This window comes from Ornithorhynchus anatinus, chromosome 10 (genome assembly GCF_004115215.2).
Source record: "Ornithorhynchus anatinus isolate Pmale09 chromosome 10, mOrnAna1.pri.v4, whole genome shotgun sequence".
NCBI lineage: Eukaryota > Metazoa > Chordata > Mammalia > Monotremata > Ornithorhynchidae > Ornithorhynchus > Ornithorhynchus anatinus.
Window position 1 is genome coordinate 56,617,150 of NC_041737.1, and position 18,138 is coordinate 56,635,287.

The following is an 18,138-nucleotide window of genomic DNA, read 5'->3' on the forward strand; positions in this document are numbered from 1 at the left end:
GCTCGGCGTGCAACGCCTCGTTGGGGCAATTTCCCTCTTATCACACCCGTCCGCCCTCCCGCTTCCCGCGTAATTACCGCGAACCGGGTTATCCGAGCTCATCTCTGCCGCTCTCGGCTCCCTGTCATCGCCCCGCTGGCTCTGCCGGGGGGCTTGGAGGGAGCGGGGGTGGACCCTCAGGGCCAGGTCTACATGGTCAAGGGATCCCGGGTACTCAAAGCATCCTTCCTGGCCTCAGATATCCGGAGAATTCAGGCAGGGCTATAATTATCTGGATAATGGAAAATGTAGCGCCTTTTCGAGACCCCTTTAATCCAGATAACTGGCTAATGTAAAGTTTTTCCCCGGTCGTCCGGGAGACTTCCACCTGAAATATTGTCAATTCTCAAACGCCAAGGATCTAGACCGTTTGCCTGTGAAAATCCAGGATGGCCTAGTCGATAGAGCACGTGCCCGGGAGTCAGAAGAAAGTGGGTTCCAATCCCGGCTCTGCCACTTGTCAGCTGTGTGACCTTGGGCAAGTAACTTCACTCCTCTGGGCCTCAGTTACCTCATCTATCGAATGGGGATTAACACGGTGAGCCCCACGTGGAACGGGGATTGTGCCGAACCCGATTTCCTTGTATCGATCCCAGAGCTAAGCACAGTGCCTAACACATAGTAAGCCCTTAACAAATACCACCATACCCAGGTGGTCTGTGCTCACATTCCCTCCCTTCTGCGCCGTCTACATGGGCGAATTACTCACATAATTCCAACCACTGGGCCAAATAACCTGCACAGTTCAAATCATAGCATCCATCTGCCTAACCTCTTCAAATCATTGAGACCTAAATTATTGCATTAGAAGACACAGTATCTCCACCCGCGTCTGCATTTGGAGAGCCCAGCAGGGAACGACATCCGGTGTTCGGGCCTACACCATTTTAATATCGAATATTTCAGATTCCAAAGATACACTCGGCTTCAGTTGAACGGGATCTTTCTGGAAAGGGTGGCTTTGGCCGGAGACATCAGGAGGGTTTAGTACAGTACTCTGCACACAATAAGCGCTCAATAAATACAATTGAATGAATGAATGAGGGTTAGCTGATCCAGGTTTTTGGCTGATGGACACCCGGTTATCGGCGCTCACTCTGGTCCATGGCCAGACGATTTAGGCTTCATTTCAGCTGAGCCTGGGAAGTCGGGCTGGTTCCTTAGCTTGGACGGAGGAAACCACTGGGCCATTGTTACTTTTAAGGGAGTGATGATCCGTTGCCCCCTCTTCTGTGCCCTTATTGTGAATAATAATAATGATAATACTGACAATACATAAATTTGCTAATTATTACATTTTACTAAGAGCCAAGCACTGTACCAAACCCTGGAGTAAATACAACCAGAACAGACACAGTCTCTGTCCTCCATCACAGTCTAGAAGGGAGGAAAAATAGATATTTCATCCCCACTTTACAAACGAGGAAAATGAACGAATGACTTGTCCAAAGTCACATAACTGGCAGAGCCAGGATTAGAACCTAGGTCCACTGAGTCCCAGAGCCGGGTTTTTTCCACGAGGCCTCCCCTCACCTCCCTCTCCACTCCTGGCCCCACTAAGACCACTATTCTCCTCTCGGCCCTTCCCTCACTGGCTCCCTCCCCCGCTGCCCTCCCCCCTCCACCCCTCCACCCCTCCACCCCTCTGTCTGACTCAGGGGAAACGTGGAGTCTGGAGCCTTGTCCACGGAGCGCGGCTGCCTGACTCAGCGCCGCCCGGTTTCGCTGCCCCAACCTCCTGCGGGGCGACCCGGGGGCCAGGGGAGTTGGGGGCTGGTGAGGGAGGGGCCTGCTGGCGCCCTACCAACATTTCCTCATCTCCATCCAAGTCGTCCCTCCTTATCCCCTCTGCGAGTAATAAGGCTGGGAAGGAAGCCTGCTCAGTTAATGGTTGTGATGCGGGAGGATGGGGGGCGATGCCGTGTCACCGGCAGAGAAGTCCTTCGACGACCCCTACCTCCTCTGAACCCACCAGCCCACTTCCCAACCCGGACCCGCCCACACCCTCCGCCTCGGATCCACTGGTCTCATCTCCTCCTCCCCCTCAGCACACACCATTCCCACCTCAATCCGACCAGTCCACCCCTCCAGCAGCCAGTGTTCTGGGAAGTCAAGACTGTAAACTGGGCTCTAGACTGCAAATAAATTATGGGCAGGGAATGTGTCTATTTACTGTTATCAGTGTATTCTTCCAAGCACTTAGTATAGTGCTTCGCACACAGTAAGCGCTCAATGAATAGACCGAATGAATACATGAATGAAAGTCTGTAACATCATTTGGGCCGAATGAAGTTCTAAGACTGTATTATCCTGACAAAAAAGTCGGTGTAGATCCCCCCCACCCCCACCCCGCCCGACTTTTTCTCGGTATCGTACTGGGGTGTGGGTTGGGAACATGGGGGAGAGGATGTGAAAACAGATCTTGTCTCGTGGGTTCTTCTCCCATTCTGTTGTAGATGAAGTTGACTTCTTCATCCTTCCACACAGACTGCAGGAGAAACTGAGGTGAGGAGGAGGTTCGGGCCGCAGCAGAGTGAGGGGTGGAGGGAAAGACTGCGGAGAAATGTCTTTTCTGGGGACTAGGAATGGGCAAGAAGGGAAATAGCATACTGTAGTTATCTGAAGAAATATTTCTGAACCATCACGAAGTTCTCAGGGGTTGGACTCTCCGTCTGGAGAGAGCTGATCCAGTTCCAAAACCAGGCCGAATCCTTCATTTCCTTCATGTTGAGCGTGGGCTGGTAATGGTTGATCCTTATCTGTAAGGCTGCATTACCTCTGCCCTGTTCCCCACTCTCCTTCCCCGCCCCTAAGTGATGTCACACAGGACACCACCAATCCTCAACTGACCCAAAAAGTCATTACTTAGCTCAGAAGGTAATAAGCACATGGAAGTGATTCCCACAAGAAGCTGTGAGGCCAGAAATGCCACCTCGTTCAAGTCGGGGTTGGAGTCGGGGGATATGAATGTCGACGGGGGTCGGTTCAACTCTGACTGTGAGGTCGGGTGTGTTTTCAGGAGGGCGACCAGCCTGGACAGGTTCTCTGAGCATCCTGGTGAGCAGGGCTGTGTGTCTACTCCAGTTTCTGACAGATCCCTTTTGAGATGGATCCGGAGTATTGGCTTGATTAAAGGAGAATGAGAGGGATCTGTTTGCAGGAGTGGGGGGAGAGGACCCTCAGTAGAAAGGCGGTGGGCCTGCTCCAGTTAACTGTACTCCTGAAAGTGTTTTAGTTTTCCCGGAGTCCGTGGGAGTGCGGGAAGCCTCCTGAGAAGTCCCCGACTTACTATTGGAAACCCCTGGATCGGGTCTTGTCTTGAGAAATTCCCCAGTGAGCCCAGCACACGGCTTGTCTTGTGCTTGTCAGCATGCCTACTGCCTGCCCGGTCCCGGGTCTGGATGAAACAACAGACAGACAAATGGACCGACAAATGATTGAAAAAGCAAATAAATGATGAAAGAAGCATCTTCCGATGACTCCAGCAAGCTACTTCCACCCTGACCCAAGGGTGAAAATGAGAAAAATAGAGTTTTCCCGACTTTTCAGAAAACGCTCCCCCTTCTTACACACATTTCCCCCACCGGTCCCGCTCCCCTCTCCTAGCCCGTAGGGCTCCTCCAACTTCGGCCCCGAAGTCGTCACCCTTGGTCGACCCTAAAGCGAGACGGGGCTACAGACAGGCGGTAGTCTGGACTCCCCGTATCCCGCGATCTTAACGAGTGTGCCACTCATTAATTAAGCCTCCCCGGCAGATAAGGTCTCGTGTCCCCATTTCCCTGGTAGGTAAACTGAGTCACCGACCGGTGCGGGGACCCGGCCCAGGTCACCTAGAGAATCAGGGATGGAGTTTGGGTGCTGATCGGCCTTCAAGAGATACGGGTTGAAATGATGTCCGGCAGCATGAGGGATTCGGGTTAGATTCAAGGAAAAAATTCTTCGGTGAGGTTATTAAACCCTGACACCAAGGACAGAGGTAGGGGAGTGGAATCCCCATGAGAGTCTTCAGGCATCACAGAGACGATGGGGGGCGCATACAAATCTTGTGAACGTTGTGGATGCAGGGAGAAAGAGAGGGAGGATTTTGAAAGAGCCACAGAGGGGAGGAGCGAGAAGGATTCGAAGCGCAACGGGCAGAGGCCCGGTTTGGATGTTATCTGTCCGGTCGGAACCCCGGGATGATCGATTCGGTTCCAGCCTAGATGGCTGTGTGGGAGGGGACCATGGTTTAGCAACATCTGGAAAAGCGGAGGCACTCCACCTTACCGTCGCCACGAAGTTAGCATCCGTTCGCCTGGGGTGGACTAGGCACGCAAATCCAGCCCAGAAATCCGAGGTGTCCCCATCCCGGGACACACGCAATTTGGCCCAGCGGTGCAGTTAGAGAGAATGACCAAGAACATACGAGTCTCTTGAGCCAGCGGGAAGTTTATTGATTCCAGGCCGCCGAGCGGAAAGGAGGAAAGACGGCAGACAAAGCAGCACTGGAGACTATGTACACTAAGAGCTCAGAATCCCTTGACCCACAGTCCCGGGGGACCCGCAGATTCGCCGCAAGGAAAGTCCGGCGAAGCCCACGGTCGGGGCCGGGGAGGATCTGGAAACGAGAAGAGACAGGGTGGGAGGGAGAGAGGCCGCTGCCTTCGGCTTTGGGGGCGCGGAAAGGAGGAAAGGGGCATCCGAGGCGGGAGGTGACTTTCGCAGCAGAAACCGATTCCTTCGTCTGGGGCCTCTCCGGGTCCTTATCTCGACGTCTTCTTGGCCGGAGAGCCCCCGCCGCTCGCCGTCTTCACCAGCACGTCCTTTGGCTCACTAGTATTGGGCACCTTGACCTTGGCATCTCCCCCGCGGGCCCCGCCGGCCGGGCTACCTGCGAGACTCGCTGAATAGCCACCGCTGACGGCGCTGGGGCGATAGCCGTAGCCGCCGCCGCCGCTGCTGATGACCGCTGAGAGGAGAGAGGCCCAGGTTACTGATGAGGGAGAGGGACTGGGGCAGGAACTGGTCCTGATGTGGGCGTGAGCAGGGCAAAAGGGAAGTGGGGTACTATTACAAAGAGGGGGATGAAAGTTGGACCAAAGGAAGAACTTCCCGACTCTTTCCAAGCGCTTAATACAGTGCTCTGCACACAGTAAGCGCTCAATAAATACGAATGAATGAACGAGACTGAAGTCTGTAAGCTTGGAGAGTCCAGACTGTAAATTCCTTATGGGCAAGGAACGTGTCTTTCAACTCTGTTGTATTTTTTAATGGGGTTTTTTGTTTATTTTGTATTTATATTGTGTTTGTTAAGCGCTTACTATGTGCCAGGCGCCGTACTAAGCTCTGGGGTAGGTACAAAGTAATCAGGTTGGGCACAGTGCATGTCCCACATGGGGCTCACAGTCTTAACCCCCATTTTACAGATGAGGTAACTGAGGCACACAGAAGTTAAATGGCTTGCCTCAGGTCGCTCAGCAGACAAGTGGCGGAGCAAGGATTAGAATCTAGGTCCTTCTGATCCCCAGACCTGTTCTCTATCCACTAGGCCACGCTGTTGTATTGTGCTCTCCCAAGTGGTTAGTACAGTGCTCAACACAAGGTACTTGCTCATTGACTGACCCTGAAATAATCCCCAAGGCACGTGGTGGAGTCTGGGCCCCTAGAACAAGAGTCAGAGAGAAGTTAGAGAGTGTGGAACAGAGAAAGAAAGTAAGAGCGACGCCGAGAAAAACCGAGACAGAGAACTCGACAGCGACAGAGATAGAGGAGAGACAGAAGTAGAAAGACAAAGAGACAGAGACAAAGGGTTAGGCAAAGGCCAAGAGCGACACAGAGACACAAAAAGAAGCCCAGAGGCAGATAATGGCACAGAGACAGAGACAGAGCGGTAGAAAAAGAGTCAGAGACAAAGTGATAGAGAGACAGTGAGAGTGACACAGAGACAATGAGAGCGATGAACAGAGACAGACAGAAACAGAAGCAGAAAGGCAGTAAGACAGACAAAGAAAGCACCAGAGCGGCACAGAGAAAGGGAAACAGAGAGTTGTCCGAATGGGATGGGGGACGGTCCAGATGTAGGGGAATGATGTGATGACCTACATGACTCACTGTTCAACCCCTTGCCCCCAACCCGACTAAACAGGAAATGGGGTGAAGGAAGCAGCTACTCACAGATGCTCACGGAAGATGGATTCTCTCCAGACATCCTGTTGGGGGAAAAAGCCAGTGCCACTGAGTCCCAGGACCAGCCCTCATTCCCCATCTCCCCACTCCCTTCATCCCTCGAGGATCAGGTCTCATTCCCCGGGAGAGAGTGGGTCAGACACGACAGCCTGGTCCCTCCCTTTACAACCAAGGCCCTAAACGCGCCTAACTCTGATGCTCGGTGTGGTCAGGGACAGCTACTCTGGTGGGAATCGACAGAGAAGGTAAATGACACCATCTCTTCTCCCAGCAAGTCCCATGGACTGCCGATGGGACATCGTGGGGACTTTCCCGTCCTATCTAGGGGAAAGGTAAGTGAGCCCTGGTTTAGAGGTCACGAACAAAATCTCCCCCTCAAAGAAGCGAGGGGAATCAGACGTGGTTCTCTTTTCGTGCCCACCTGCACTCCTCGCCCTCCAGCAGCTTCCTGTAAGTGGCGATCTCCACGTCCAGCGCCAGCTTGACGCTCATTAGTTCTTGGTAATCGCGTAGCAGCCGGGCTAGCTCTTCCTTGGCGCTGTGCAGGGCGCCTTCCAAATCGTCCAACTTGGCCCGAGCATCCTTCAGGGCACAGTCCCCGCGCTGTTCTGCATCAGCGATAGCCGTCTCCAGGTTGGCACACTTTGGGGGTGGGGGGGAAAGGGGGAGTCACGGAGACTTTCATCAGTGCCAGGCTGTAGGACTCGGGTGCCTGTGGGCTTTATCTCCCCGGGAGGCCCATGCCTAGTCTCCATTGGGTCCAGCCAGGGAAATGGGGTGGCCCTCCCAGCTCAGACTCTTTAGTGCCCCCGAAAGGGGCAACTCTCTCAGGTCAGGGTCTACACTGTTCCTCAAATGAAGCAGCATGGCCTAACTACCAACATTATTATTATTATTATGGAAACAACACGGCCCTGGTAGTCAGAAGGACCTGGGTTCTAATCCCGGATACACCATTTGTCTGCTGGGTGACCTTGGGCAACTCACTTCACTTCTCTGCCCGTCAAACGGCAGGGACTGTCTCTATCTGTTGCCGACTTGTTCATTCCAAGCGCTTAGTACAGTGCTCTGCACATAGTAAGCGCTCAATAAATACTACTGAATGAATTCTCTGTGTCTCAATTACCTCATCTGGGAGGTGAGGATTGAGAATGTGAGCCCCAAGTGGGACAGAGACCGTGTCCAACCCGATTATCTTGTATCTACCTCTGTGCTTAATACTGTGCTTGGCACAGAGTAAGTGCTTAACAAATACCACAATTGTTATTATTATTTATTCTTCCAGCTCAGAGTCTCCACTGCCCCTCCAAAAGGGAAGCCTCCAGGGTCAGTCTCTACTCCAAACAGGGCAGGCCTCTCTGCTCAGAGAGCAAGTCTATGCTGCTCTTCTCCTCTCCATCCTTCCGTTGGTCATCTGTTTTCTTCCTTTATCCCCTTCTCTCCCTCTCCCCTCCCATCTCCTTCCCACCCCAGGCCGGGGCTTTCCACTCTGAGCGGTTCTGCTGACCCACCTGTTTCTTCACGTTGGTGACCTCACAGCGGATCCGCTGAATGAGGCGGTTCAGCTCCGAGATCTCATTCTTGGTATGTTTTAGATCGTCCCCATGCCGGCCAGCTGCCAGCTGCAACTCCTGGATCTACATTTTCCAGGCAAGGACAGAATTTGGGGAGTCGGGACAGAGGTGGGGATCAGGTGGCCTTGCAACAACCCTGTGCTCAGAGGTGAGGATGGACGGGGTGGCTTAATGGTTGGCAACAATCCCGCTCGTGGAATCAAAGAGCTGGGTTCGAGTTGTTCCTCCATACACAGCAAGGTGGAATTCCCAGCCTACTCCTCACCCTTCCGTTCTCCTCCTCCTCTTCCCCCTCCCTCACTCTTTTTCAACACCCATGCACCTGGGCCTTCCCCCAGCTCCGATCTTGGCTTCCCTCTTGAGGTGGCCAAGCAGTTCCAGGACATCAGGGTGGTTAGACAGTGAGTCTGACCTGAGAAGGTCATTCCAGGGAGGGAGCAGTATGGGTTTAAAGGTCTTCCTCTTCCCCCCATCCCCCACCGCTCCACTCCAGGTCACCGTTGCCAGGAAAGCAAGATGCTCCTGATATCTAGAGGCTGGAAAGATATCCATCAAATTCCCAGCATGGCCAGTCCTTCGATGGAAGTTCTACTCATTGATAAGTCCCGGAGTGATATCACAAAGGGCCCACCCTCCCCATCCAATGGCAGCAGGGAAATGGTCGAGTGTCCTCTGGGATAGTTCAACTCTGCCCCCACTTAGTCCCAGGGTAGACGTTTGCCCTGGTCCCCACCTTGCTCTGGTACAGGGCCTCGGCCTCGGACTTGCTCTTGAGCGCGATGTCTTCATATTGGCTCCTCACTTCTTCGATGATGCTGTCCAGGTCCAGGTCGCGGTTGTTGTCCATGGACAGGATGACGGAGGTTTCGCTGACGTGGGTCTGGATCTGGGCGATTTCCTGGAGTGGAGGGTGGGCCAAGGGGGAGGAGTTGGTCCCCATCTCTCTATTTCCCTACCCCATGACCTTTGGAAACGCTGCACCGACCTCCTCTCTGTCCCCCATCCAATGAGACATTCCCTCCCCAAGGCGTGCCCTCCCTATTCCTCTTCTCCAAATCATGATCCTCTCCTCCTAATCAATGCTGCTAGGAAATCATCTCTTCCAGGAAGCCTTCCCGTATATACTTCACTTAGCTCTATACCCTCTGTTCCTTCCCTCCTGATCCCCTAAGTGTCAATAAGACACAGCATGGCCTAGTAAAAAAAAACACGGGCTGGGAGTTAAAAGGATTTAAGGTTTAATCCCAGCTCTGCTACTTGGCCGCTGTGTGACTTTAGGCAAGCTATTTAACATCTCTGGGCCTCAGTTTCCTCATCTGTAAAATGGGAATTTAATACCTGTTCTCTCACATTTAAACTGTGAACCCCACTGGGACAGGAACAGTGTCCAACCTGGTTAACTTCTACCTACACCCGAGCTTAGAATAGAGAAGAAGGAAGGAGAAGAAAAGAAAGAGAAGAAAGAGGAGGACCAGGAGGCTGCAGCCCCTCAAAAATAGGGGTCATGTGTCCTCCTCTCTTGCACTGGGGGATGCAACGTCTGAGCCTAGAAGCCCTATCCCACCTTGACAGAAGGCCCCCCGCGAACTAAACACTTTTTGAAGAATACAGTAGTAAGAAGGCTTTTCGTTAGCCACCAGAAGGAATCTCCTGGCAGTGAGATAACTTGAAGATTTCACCGCAATCGATAGATTCCTTAGTCTGGGGCGGGAGGGCACTTTATGAGGTAACCCTGTCTATCCCCCTGCTTCGGGAACACTTAACCTTACCTGGCCTTGTGAGACTCTCTCCCCTCTGTCCCCACACCTCTATAGATTCCATGCTCTCTCTGTCATCCACCCCACATTTCCGATTTAGTCCCAGAAGGAAGTCTTCACTCGCTGTTTAGCCTCAATCCCGCTTGCTGCAGCTGATTCCGTTGCCAAGTCAATGTTCCTTACTTAATAACAATAACAGTAATGGTATGTACTAAGCGCTTACTATGTGACAAACACTGTGCTAAGCGCTGGAATGGATACAAGCAAATCGAGTTGGACACAGTCTCTGTCCCATATGGGGCTCACAGTCTCAATCCCCATTTTACAGATGAGGCAACTGAGGCCCGGAGAAGTGAAATGACTTCCCCAAGGTCACCCAGCTGACAAGTGGCGGATCCTGGATTAGAACCCATGATCTTCTGACTCCCAGGCCCTGTCCACTACAACATGCTGCTCATTCCCTGGCCACAGCTCCATGGCCGGCCGGCCTCGTGACTGTCCAGAGAAGGAAGAATGAGTGGGATAGGTAGTGTGTGTGTGTGCGTGCGTGTGTGTGTAGGAACTTACCGCATCATACAGACACTTGAGGAACTTGATTTCCTTGTCCAACGAGTCCACTTTGGCCTGCAGCTCCACCTTGACCGTGTAGGCGGCATCGGCGTCCTGGGGGGATTCTCAGTCATCTCAGAATTTTTGCCAGGAAAGCCCGGGAAATGCATCCCCTCCAGGAAACCCTCCCGGATTAGCCTGCACTCCTAAGGGCACATCTGACTCCATATATTATGTACATTCTGAACGCTTCCCTGACACACTCTCTTAAGGTTGGGTATGAAAGGGTCTCAGCCTCTGTCTTTTGGCCCTCTACGACTATGCTTCCCCAATCAAACTGGCGGCTCCTTGAGGGCAGGGACCAAGTCTCTTCCACTCTCTGCCCCTCTTCAAGCATATAGGACGCCGAACTGGGGATGATGAAGCAGAGGGCACATATCAAAGTCTCAAAATTACCATTTCTTGTTTCTTCTTTCACACTTTCTCCGGTCCCTTTAAATTCCCACCTGTCCAGCCACCCACAGTAGAAGCGGCAGGAACACCTGCTAATTAGCACCTGGTTGTTTCCCATTTCCTTCCTCTGTGCTTTCCCAGCTCTGATCTTATTTCAACCCTCCAAGCCCCTGGAGGAAAGGAGGAGCAGCGATTTTAATCCCATTTTGTAGATGGGGAAATTGAGGTTCAGTGAGGGTGGGTGACTTGTCTAAAGTCACACAGCGTTTAGGGCAGAACTGGAATGATGAGCCAAGTTTCCCGGGCTCTCTTGAAGTGTCCACTTTGAGTCCCAAATCAGCTTCCTCTTCTTTGATTTTTCCTTAAGGTTCATCCTCAATCTCTGACTGATTCATTTCCTTTCCACCCTCCTTGGGCCACTCTCACCTTCTTGAGAAGTACGAACTGATTTTCTGCCTCCGTTCGCCTGTTGATTTCCAGCTCATACCTGCAAGGAAGGAGTTGGGAGAGAGAATCAGAGAGATGGTGGAGGAATTAGACCTTAGAAAGGAAAAAGGGCTTCATGGGAGCAGGGCCTAGAGGATTGGTGAAGTTCAAAGGGAATGCTCGACTGGCTAGCTCCCTCCCAAGTAGGGCATAGTCTACCCTGTGGTCCACCTGACCAATACCGGCCATCTGAGATTCTCCTGTCCCTATACGCCGGGAACGTTCGGCATAAAGCCCAGGCCTATACAACATTTAGGGAGTGGGATGGAAATGCAGACGGTGTAGACCAAATAATCTGAACTAAGTCAGGCTTCTTGACCCAAATTATCAGGATAATTATCTCTAGGCAGACCTGGTTTAGACAACAACGCAGGTCAGAGGAAGTGGAATACTGATGATCGGATGATGTAGTCAAACCACAATTATTTGTATACTTCAGGTCGAAGAGTTCTTTCTGAGCAGGCTTCCTGAGCAAACTCGAATGAGGCGGATTTGAGGCTGGGTTTTGAAGAAGAAAAAGACTGGGCCATGGGGAAGAGGACAGGGAAGGGTACTCCAGGTTGCGGGCATTGGATGGCAAATGCTCATTTACTCTTCTCCTTGAAGGCTGGGCCATGGGGACGATGACAAGGGAGGGCACTCCAGGCTGTGCGGAGAAGAAGACAGGGGAGGACACTCCAGGCTGCGGGCATGGAATGATAACTGCTCCCACCTACCTCTTCTTGAAGTCCTCCACCAGGTCCCGCACGCTGCGGAGCTCCGAGTCCAGCCGCACGCGGTCCCCACTTAGGCCCTCCAGCTGTCGGCGCAGGTTGCCGATGTAGCCCTCGAAGATGGGTTCTAAATTTTTCTTGCAGTTGTTCAGATCGAGCTGCTGCAGCAGCTCCCATTTGGTCTCCAGCACCTGGTTCTGTTGCTCCAGAAACCGCACCTAGAACCGATGAGACGGAGCCGACTCAGTTGGGCGTGGGGGGAAAAAGGGGAGGGTTGAAGTGAAAGGTCAACCTGGCCATCCCCTACCCTTCACCCATTTTAGGTTCAAAGATCCTCAGAGGAGACCAAATCCACCCAAAATCCAAATCCTCTGGTGTTGACCTATTTCTGCTGGATTCCTGGCATGGTTCTCTCTCAAATTTTGGAGTTCAAATTTACACTAGCAAATTATCCAGATCACTCACCCTTTCTCCCCATGCCCTCCTCCTTCAGTGGCCTCCAAGGGCCTAGTTTGTGGAATGTATGAGACAGACTTAACCTCAGAGGTGCCACCTTTTCTCTTTTCATTTAAATTTTCTTTTTTTAGTGGTATTCGTTAAGCGCTTAACAGGTGCCACTGTGCTACCTCTTGGGTAGATGCTAATTAATCAGGTTGGGCACATTCCCTATCTCACATGGAGCTCACCAGTCTTAGTCCCCATTTCAGAGATGTGATAACCGAGGCACAGAGAAGTGACGTAGCTTGTCCAAGGTTGCAGACAAAACTAGCAGAGTCAGGATTAGAACCCAGGTCCTTCTGATTCCCAGGTCCATGCTCTATCAGCTAGGTCTTACTGCTTCTCTGCTCCTGAGCTGCCTGGGAAGAATGATGTTGGCATATCCACCTGATTGACAGGTGACATTCAGGGTCTGCCTCCTCCCATCCCTACACCATTTCACTGCTGCTGCCCTGGAAAGCTGAGAACAGTCTGTAGGGACCCGGCTAGCTGTCCAGGGGCAAGACATTCTACCAATTAACCAATCAATCATATTTATTAAGCGCTTACTGGGTGTATAGCACTGTACTAAGTGCTTGGGAGAGCACAGTATAACAGGGTTGGTAGATATGTTCTCTGCCCACAAGGAGTTTACAGTCTAGAGGGGGAGACAGACATTAATACAAATAAATGAATCAAGCATATTTACCTAAGTCCTGGGAGGCTGAGGGCAGGGTGAAGGGTGAAGGACGATGCAGAAGAGAGTGGGAGAAGAGAAAATGAGGGCCTAAATGGGGGAGGCCTCTTGGAGATATCTCTTCAATAAGGCTTTGAAGGCGGATAAAGTGATCGTCCACCAGGGGCCCAGTTGTACTCCTTGTGAATTCCAGTTCTCCCAGGACTCAGGAGAAGGGGTTCGCCTGCCAGCCAGATGCCCGATGTGCCGAACTCAGCCTCGCGGGAATATCAAATCACATGATATTCCAACCCCTGTCATCTAACGCCCAAGGTGGACAAAAGAAAAGTACTAGCGTGGAAGAACCCTGGTACCATCCTTATTTCCCCATACCGTTTTCTTTCAGTCCTGCCTTGATTTCCTTTTTGGGTCTCCTTGTGCTCCACGTGAGGCTGTGTTGAAGCAAGAATCATTCTCTGAGGCGTGACCCCTGAGACGTGGACGGGAGATTTGGCCGGGAGATGAGACGCCTTCCCAAATTAAGTCCTCCTTTCCCCGTCTCGCTCTCCTTTCTGTGTCGTCTATGTACTCCCTTTGGGCATTTGATTTTCGCCCCACCTTCAACCCCACAGCACTTATGTCTTTATACTTAAATTACATATTATAAATTACTTATATATATTATTGTCTGTCTCCCTCTCTAGACAGTAAAACCGTTATGGGCAGGAGAAGTGCCTGTTTATTTTGTGTTGCACTCTCCCAAACCCTTAGTACAGTGGTCTGCACATAGTAAACTCTCAATAAATGCCACTGACGGAGATTTCCAAGACAAATGCCCTCCTCGGATCCCACCTCACAGTCTCCCCGGACCCAAGGAGGATATTCTACCCATTCCCCTGCCCCTGAGTACCTTCTGAAGCCAAGGATCATGCCTCTTCTTAAAAAGATCAAGGGAGTATGATGCCTGGTTTCTCCAGGACCCGAGAATCCTGACGGTCAAGGAGGTCCCAGTCTACCCTGCATCCCTCCGGCTGCGCCAGCCCGCGCTCAGACCCACCTTGTCGATGAAGGAGGCGAACTTGTTGTTGAGGACCTTGATCTGCTCGCGCTCCTGAGTCCGCACCTTCTGGATCTCGGGGTCGACCTTGACGTCCAGCGGCTGCAGGAGGCTCTGGTTGACGGTCACTTGGTGGATGCCGCCGGGGGGGCAGGAGGAGGGGCAGGCGGGTCCCAGGGCCACGCTGCCGAACATGCTGCCCGCGAAGCCGCTGGCCCGGACCCGGCCGGGCCCGTAGCCGCCAGCCCCCGCACCGAACCCGTAGCCCGAGCTGCGGGCGCAGCCGCCGGCCACGTTGAGCGAGATGCTGCGGGTCCCGCCCAGGCTGTACAGGCTCCGGCTGCCGAAGCCGCCCACGACCCCCGCTGCCCCCGCAACTTTGGGCCCGGCCCGGTACGAGCCCGAGCTGGAACCCCCTTTACGGGCTAGAACGGCCGAGAGCGAGCTCAAGTCTCCTCTCTCGGCGTTGGGTCTGCAGCTCAGCTGACGACTCATGGTTCTTGCAACAGAGATTTCAGGAAAGCCGGAGCGGGAGGAAGGCGAGGGTCGAATAAAGCCGGGAGCCCGTGCCCGGTCCCTTAAATCCTCTCCGGACCGCTCGCCCCCGAGTCGGAGGGGGAGCCGAATCTGCTGAACAGCCAATTCCACACCTCCTGCGCCCACAGAAGCAGCCGTCCACCGGCAGAATCTGCTGCCCTTGCAAGCCGGATTTGTGCAATTTAGGCTTTATCTGCATGCTCCCCGCAAGCAGCAATTAAAATTTATCCCCCCGCGAAATCTCCCGACGCTTCCCGGTCCTCCTGCTTGGGACATCCGGGGGGAAACAGGCTTTCCAAGATTTGCCGTCTCTTCTGAAAAGTCCTTCTCCTCCTGGCGTTTCCTATCCATAAACCCCGTCTCCACCCCTTCGGGGACAAAGTAGCATGGCCTAGTGGAAAGTGCCGGGGTCTGAGAGAAGACCACTTGTCTGCTGTGTGACCTTGGGCAAGTCTTAGTTTCCTCACTTCTTATATGAGCCCCTGCAGGACAGGAAATGTGTCCGACCTAATAAACTTATACCCATCCCAGGGCTTAGAACAGCATTTGACATATAGTTGGCGCTTAAGAAATACCGCAAGAAAATAGCTCGATGATTCGGCCCCTTCCCCACTTATCCATGCCCACCTAGGCCTGGTTTGGGTCTAGTCACTTAACGTCTCTATGTCTCAGTTTTCTCAACTGTAAAGTGGGGATTAAATACATGTTCTGCCTTTTACTTAGGCTGTGAGTCCCATACGGGACAGGGACACTTGGGCTTACTTTGTGCCAGGCACTGTACTTACTATGTACTTGCTATCTGCCAGGCACTCCCCCAGTTCTTAGAACAGTGTTGGGCACATAATAAGGACTTAATAAATACCATAAAAAAGAACTCCGTGATTCGGTGCCCTTCCCCCATTTATCCGTGCCCATCTAGACTTGATTTGGGGGATGGAGAAGCCACGAGGGAAGCTAGGTCTTCACGAGCGGACTGTCTGGGGCATTCAGACCCACGAGCTCTGCTCGGGTCTCAAGAATCCACCAATTTCAGGCCAATTCAAACAATCTCCCTCACCTATCCTCCACCCCGACAAACCTTTCCTTTTCAAAAATCTACATTATTTGGGGGAAAGTAGATTTTTGGAGAGTGAAGGGGCTGAACAATCCGATTAATTTCTGTGCAGGTGGAGTGAGTTATCAGCTCCTTATAAGCAGGAAACATGTGTACCAATTCTGTTATATTGCATTCTCCCACATGTTTAGTACAGTTCTCAGCACACAGTAAAAGCTCAATAAATACCATTGAATGATTGTTCTGCACATAGTAAGTACTCAAAAAATACCACTGATTGATTGGGGGTGAAGTGAATATCAGCTCCTTGTGGACAGGGAACATGTCTACCAAAATTATATTTCAGGTACCAGAAGGTGGGTCCTGTTGTATTTCACTCTCCCAAGTGCGTAGTACAATGAGTGCTCGGTACACATCATGTTGTCCCCCTGTGACACTGAGGTAATTGAGAATGGACTGCTTGTGATGAGAAGATATGAGTTCCCGTTGATTGTAATGGCCTAGGAAACACTACGCCCTTTTTTTGTGTCCATATGGGCAAGTGTTTACTGAGGGGAGAAAAACCCACTTATCATAGAGGCAGAATGGTCTTGTGGAAAGAACCTGGGCCTGAGAGTCAGAGGACAAATACTCTGTGCCTGCTGTGTGACCTTGGCAAAATTATTTAATTTATGTGTGTCTCAGTTTCTTCATCTGTAAAATAGAGTTTCAGTACTTGCTTTTTCCTCCTACTTAGATTACGAGTCCCATGTAGAACCCAGACTCTTTCAGACCAGATTATCTTGTATCTAGCCCAGAGTTTAGTGCAATGCTTGATACATGAAAAGGATTTAGCGACTACCACTATTATTAGCCTAAAATAATTGGACTTTCAAGGCATTTTGGTTTGAAATTGTGTCTACTAATTCTATTGTATTCTCCCAACATATCTACCAACTCTGTTATACTGTACTCTCCCAAGCGCTCAGTACAGAGCTCTGCACAGAGTAAGCATTCAATATTAGTACAGTGTTCTTCACATAGTAAGCGCTCAATAAATACGACAGAATGAATAAATACTAATGACTGATTAAAATATCCAGCTACCTGAGGCCACCTGCGATCTTTAAAACTCAATTTCCCAAATATTTTTCCTTTGGAAGCCTATTCTCTGGCTTCCAGATGAGCTGTCCACACAGTCCTGATTCAGCAGATTGTTGCCACCCTTTCCATAATCCCTTGAGATTTCTTCCCAAAGTTCTCTTCTGGGTAGGTGCTCTTGGTCCTCCACTAACAAATTAAATTTTTGGCCTAAATATTCACTCTTCAAATGATTTATGCTGTTGTCATCCCCATTATCCCAGAATGCCGAGTGAGCTATAAGAATGACTGATTGGTTGATTGAATGGCCTGGGTCAACTGAGAGTAAATTTGATCAAATCTCAAAGCCAGAAGGGACGTCCAGTGGTCATCGAGTCCAGACCCAGCCTCTAAACAGGTCGGAGTCAAAGCCCTCCACAATAAGCAGTCGCCCATCCCGGGTGGAAAAGTCCCCAAGTGTTCCTGGTTTTATGGTTCTAACATTGAATTCTCCTGGAAGCCAGGAAGTTCTTCCTGAAGTCTAACCCAACTCTCTCTTGCTGCGATACACACCCATTTCCTCTCATTTGATCCACAGTGGGCGTGAACAGCCGCCGCCCCCCGCCCCCGACAGTCCGCTTGTGAAGACCTAGCTTCCCTCGTGGCTTCTCCATCTGCCTCTATGATTGGCCCCGGTGGAGGAAGGCAGCTTCGTGGATCCTGGGAAAGCGATTTGATCTTCCGATCTCGGCTGGGATATTAGTCTTTTGATTCTCTTCAACCCTTCGCCCCCCGGGCCCTGCCCCTCTCTAGCTCAAACAGCTGGGGCCACTCACCCCCCCTGGGCGCTCATTAACGCTGCAATCACCTTGCTAATGACACGGTCCCCCTCTCCTTCTGCCCCCCCACCTCCCGCTATCTTCCATCTGCGGTTTCCCAGCCCCGGTCTAACAGGAAATTGGGGGGGGTGGGGGCCGGGGGCGCTGACTCAGCAGAGGGACGGGGGCGAGGGGCAGGTTTCCCCCGCCCCCACCCCACCAACTCAAGATATAAGGATCAGAGTCTGGCTCTACCTTCTCCCCTCCCGGGCCAGGTTCGAACTCAAAGGGAAGAGGGCTCGGTGGCTGGGGCCTGCTTGGGATGGTGCCAATCTGGGCCGTGGGGAAGTTGCCTCCCTGTTTCCTGCCCCCTAAAGAGGGGCTGGGGGAACCTAGGGAATGCATACTCGCTGCTCTGGTGGTCCAGAGAGAAGAGGGCACAGGGGAAAGGGGAGTGAGCTAAATCGCCTCCACTGTCCCCCCACCCCTACTCCTCCACAGAGACACCCGGGGATTTCTGGAATAGAGCCACCAAGTCCAGAGAGGGTTAGCAACCTACCAAAGGTCACACCGCGAGTCAAAAGTGGAATACAAGCCTCCGCCTGCTCCCCGCCGCCCTCCGTCTTCCCCCGCTTCCTCCAGTCAGTCCAGCAATCCAGCAGATTCCCACTCAGGATATGGAAGCAGAGAGGAAATGACGCCGAAATAAGGCATTTTAGCAAAA

General features: G+C 52.0%; 1 protein-coding gene across 1 annotated transcript; it reads right to left on the reverse strand.

Moving 5' to 3' along the window:
* Positions 1–4,449: 4,449 nt before the first annotated feature.
* LOC100092892 (keratin, type II cytoskeletal 71) lies at positions 4,450–14,441 on the reverse strand. Its single transcript, XM_007656020.3, has 9 exons — positions 13,947–14,441; positions 11,740–11,954; positions 10,964–11,024; positions 10,103–10,198; positions 8,512–8,676; positions 7,716–7,841; positions 6,626–6,846; positions 6,193–6,227; positions 4,450–4,987 (listed from the first exon to the last, which is right to left on the reverse strand). Exons 1-9 carry the CDS (start codon positions 14,439–14,441, stop codon positions 4,782–4,784), a joined length of 1,620 nt encoding a protein of 539 aa, XP_007654210.1. The 3' UTR covers positions 4,450–4,781.
* Positions 14,442–18,138: the final 3,697 nt, after the last annotated feature.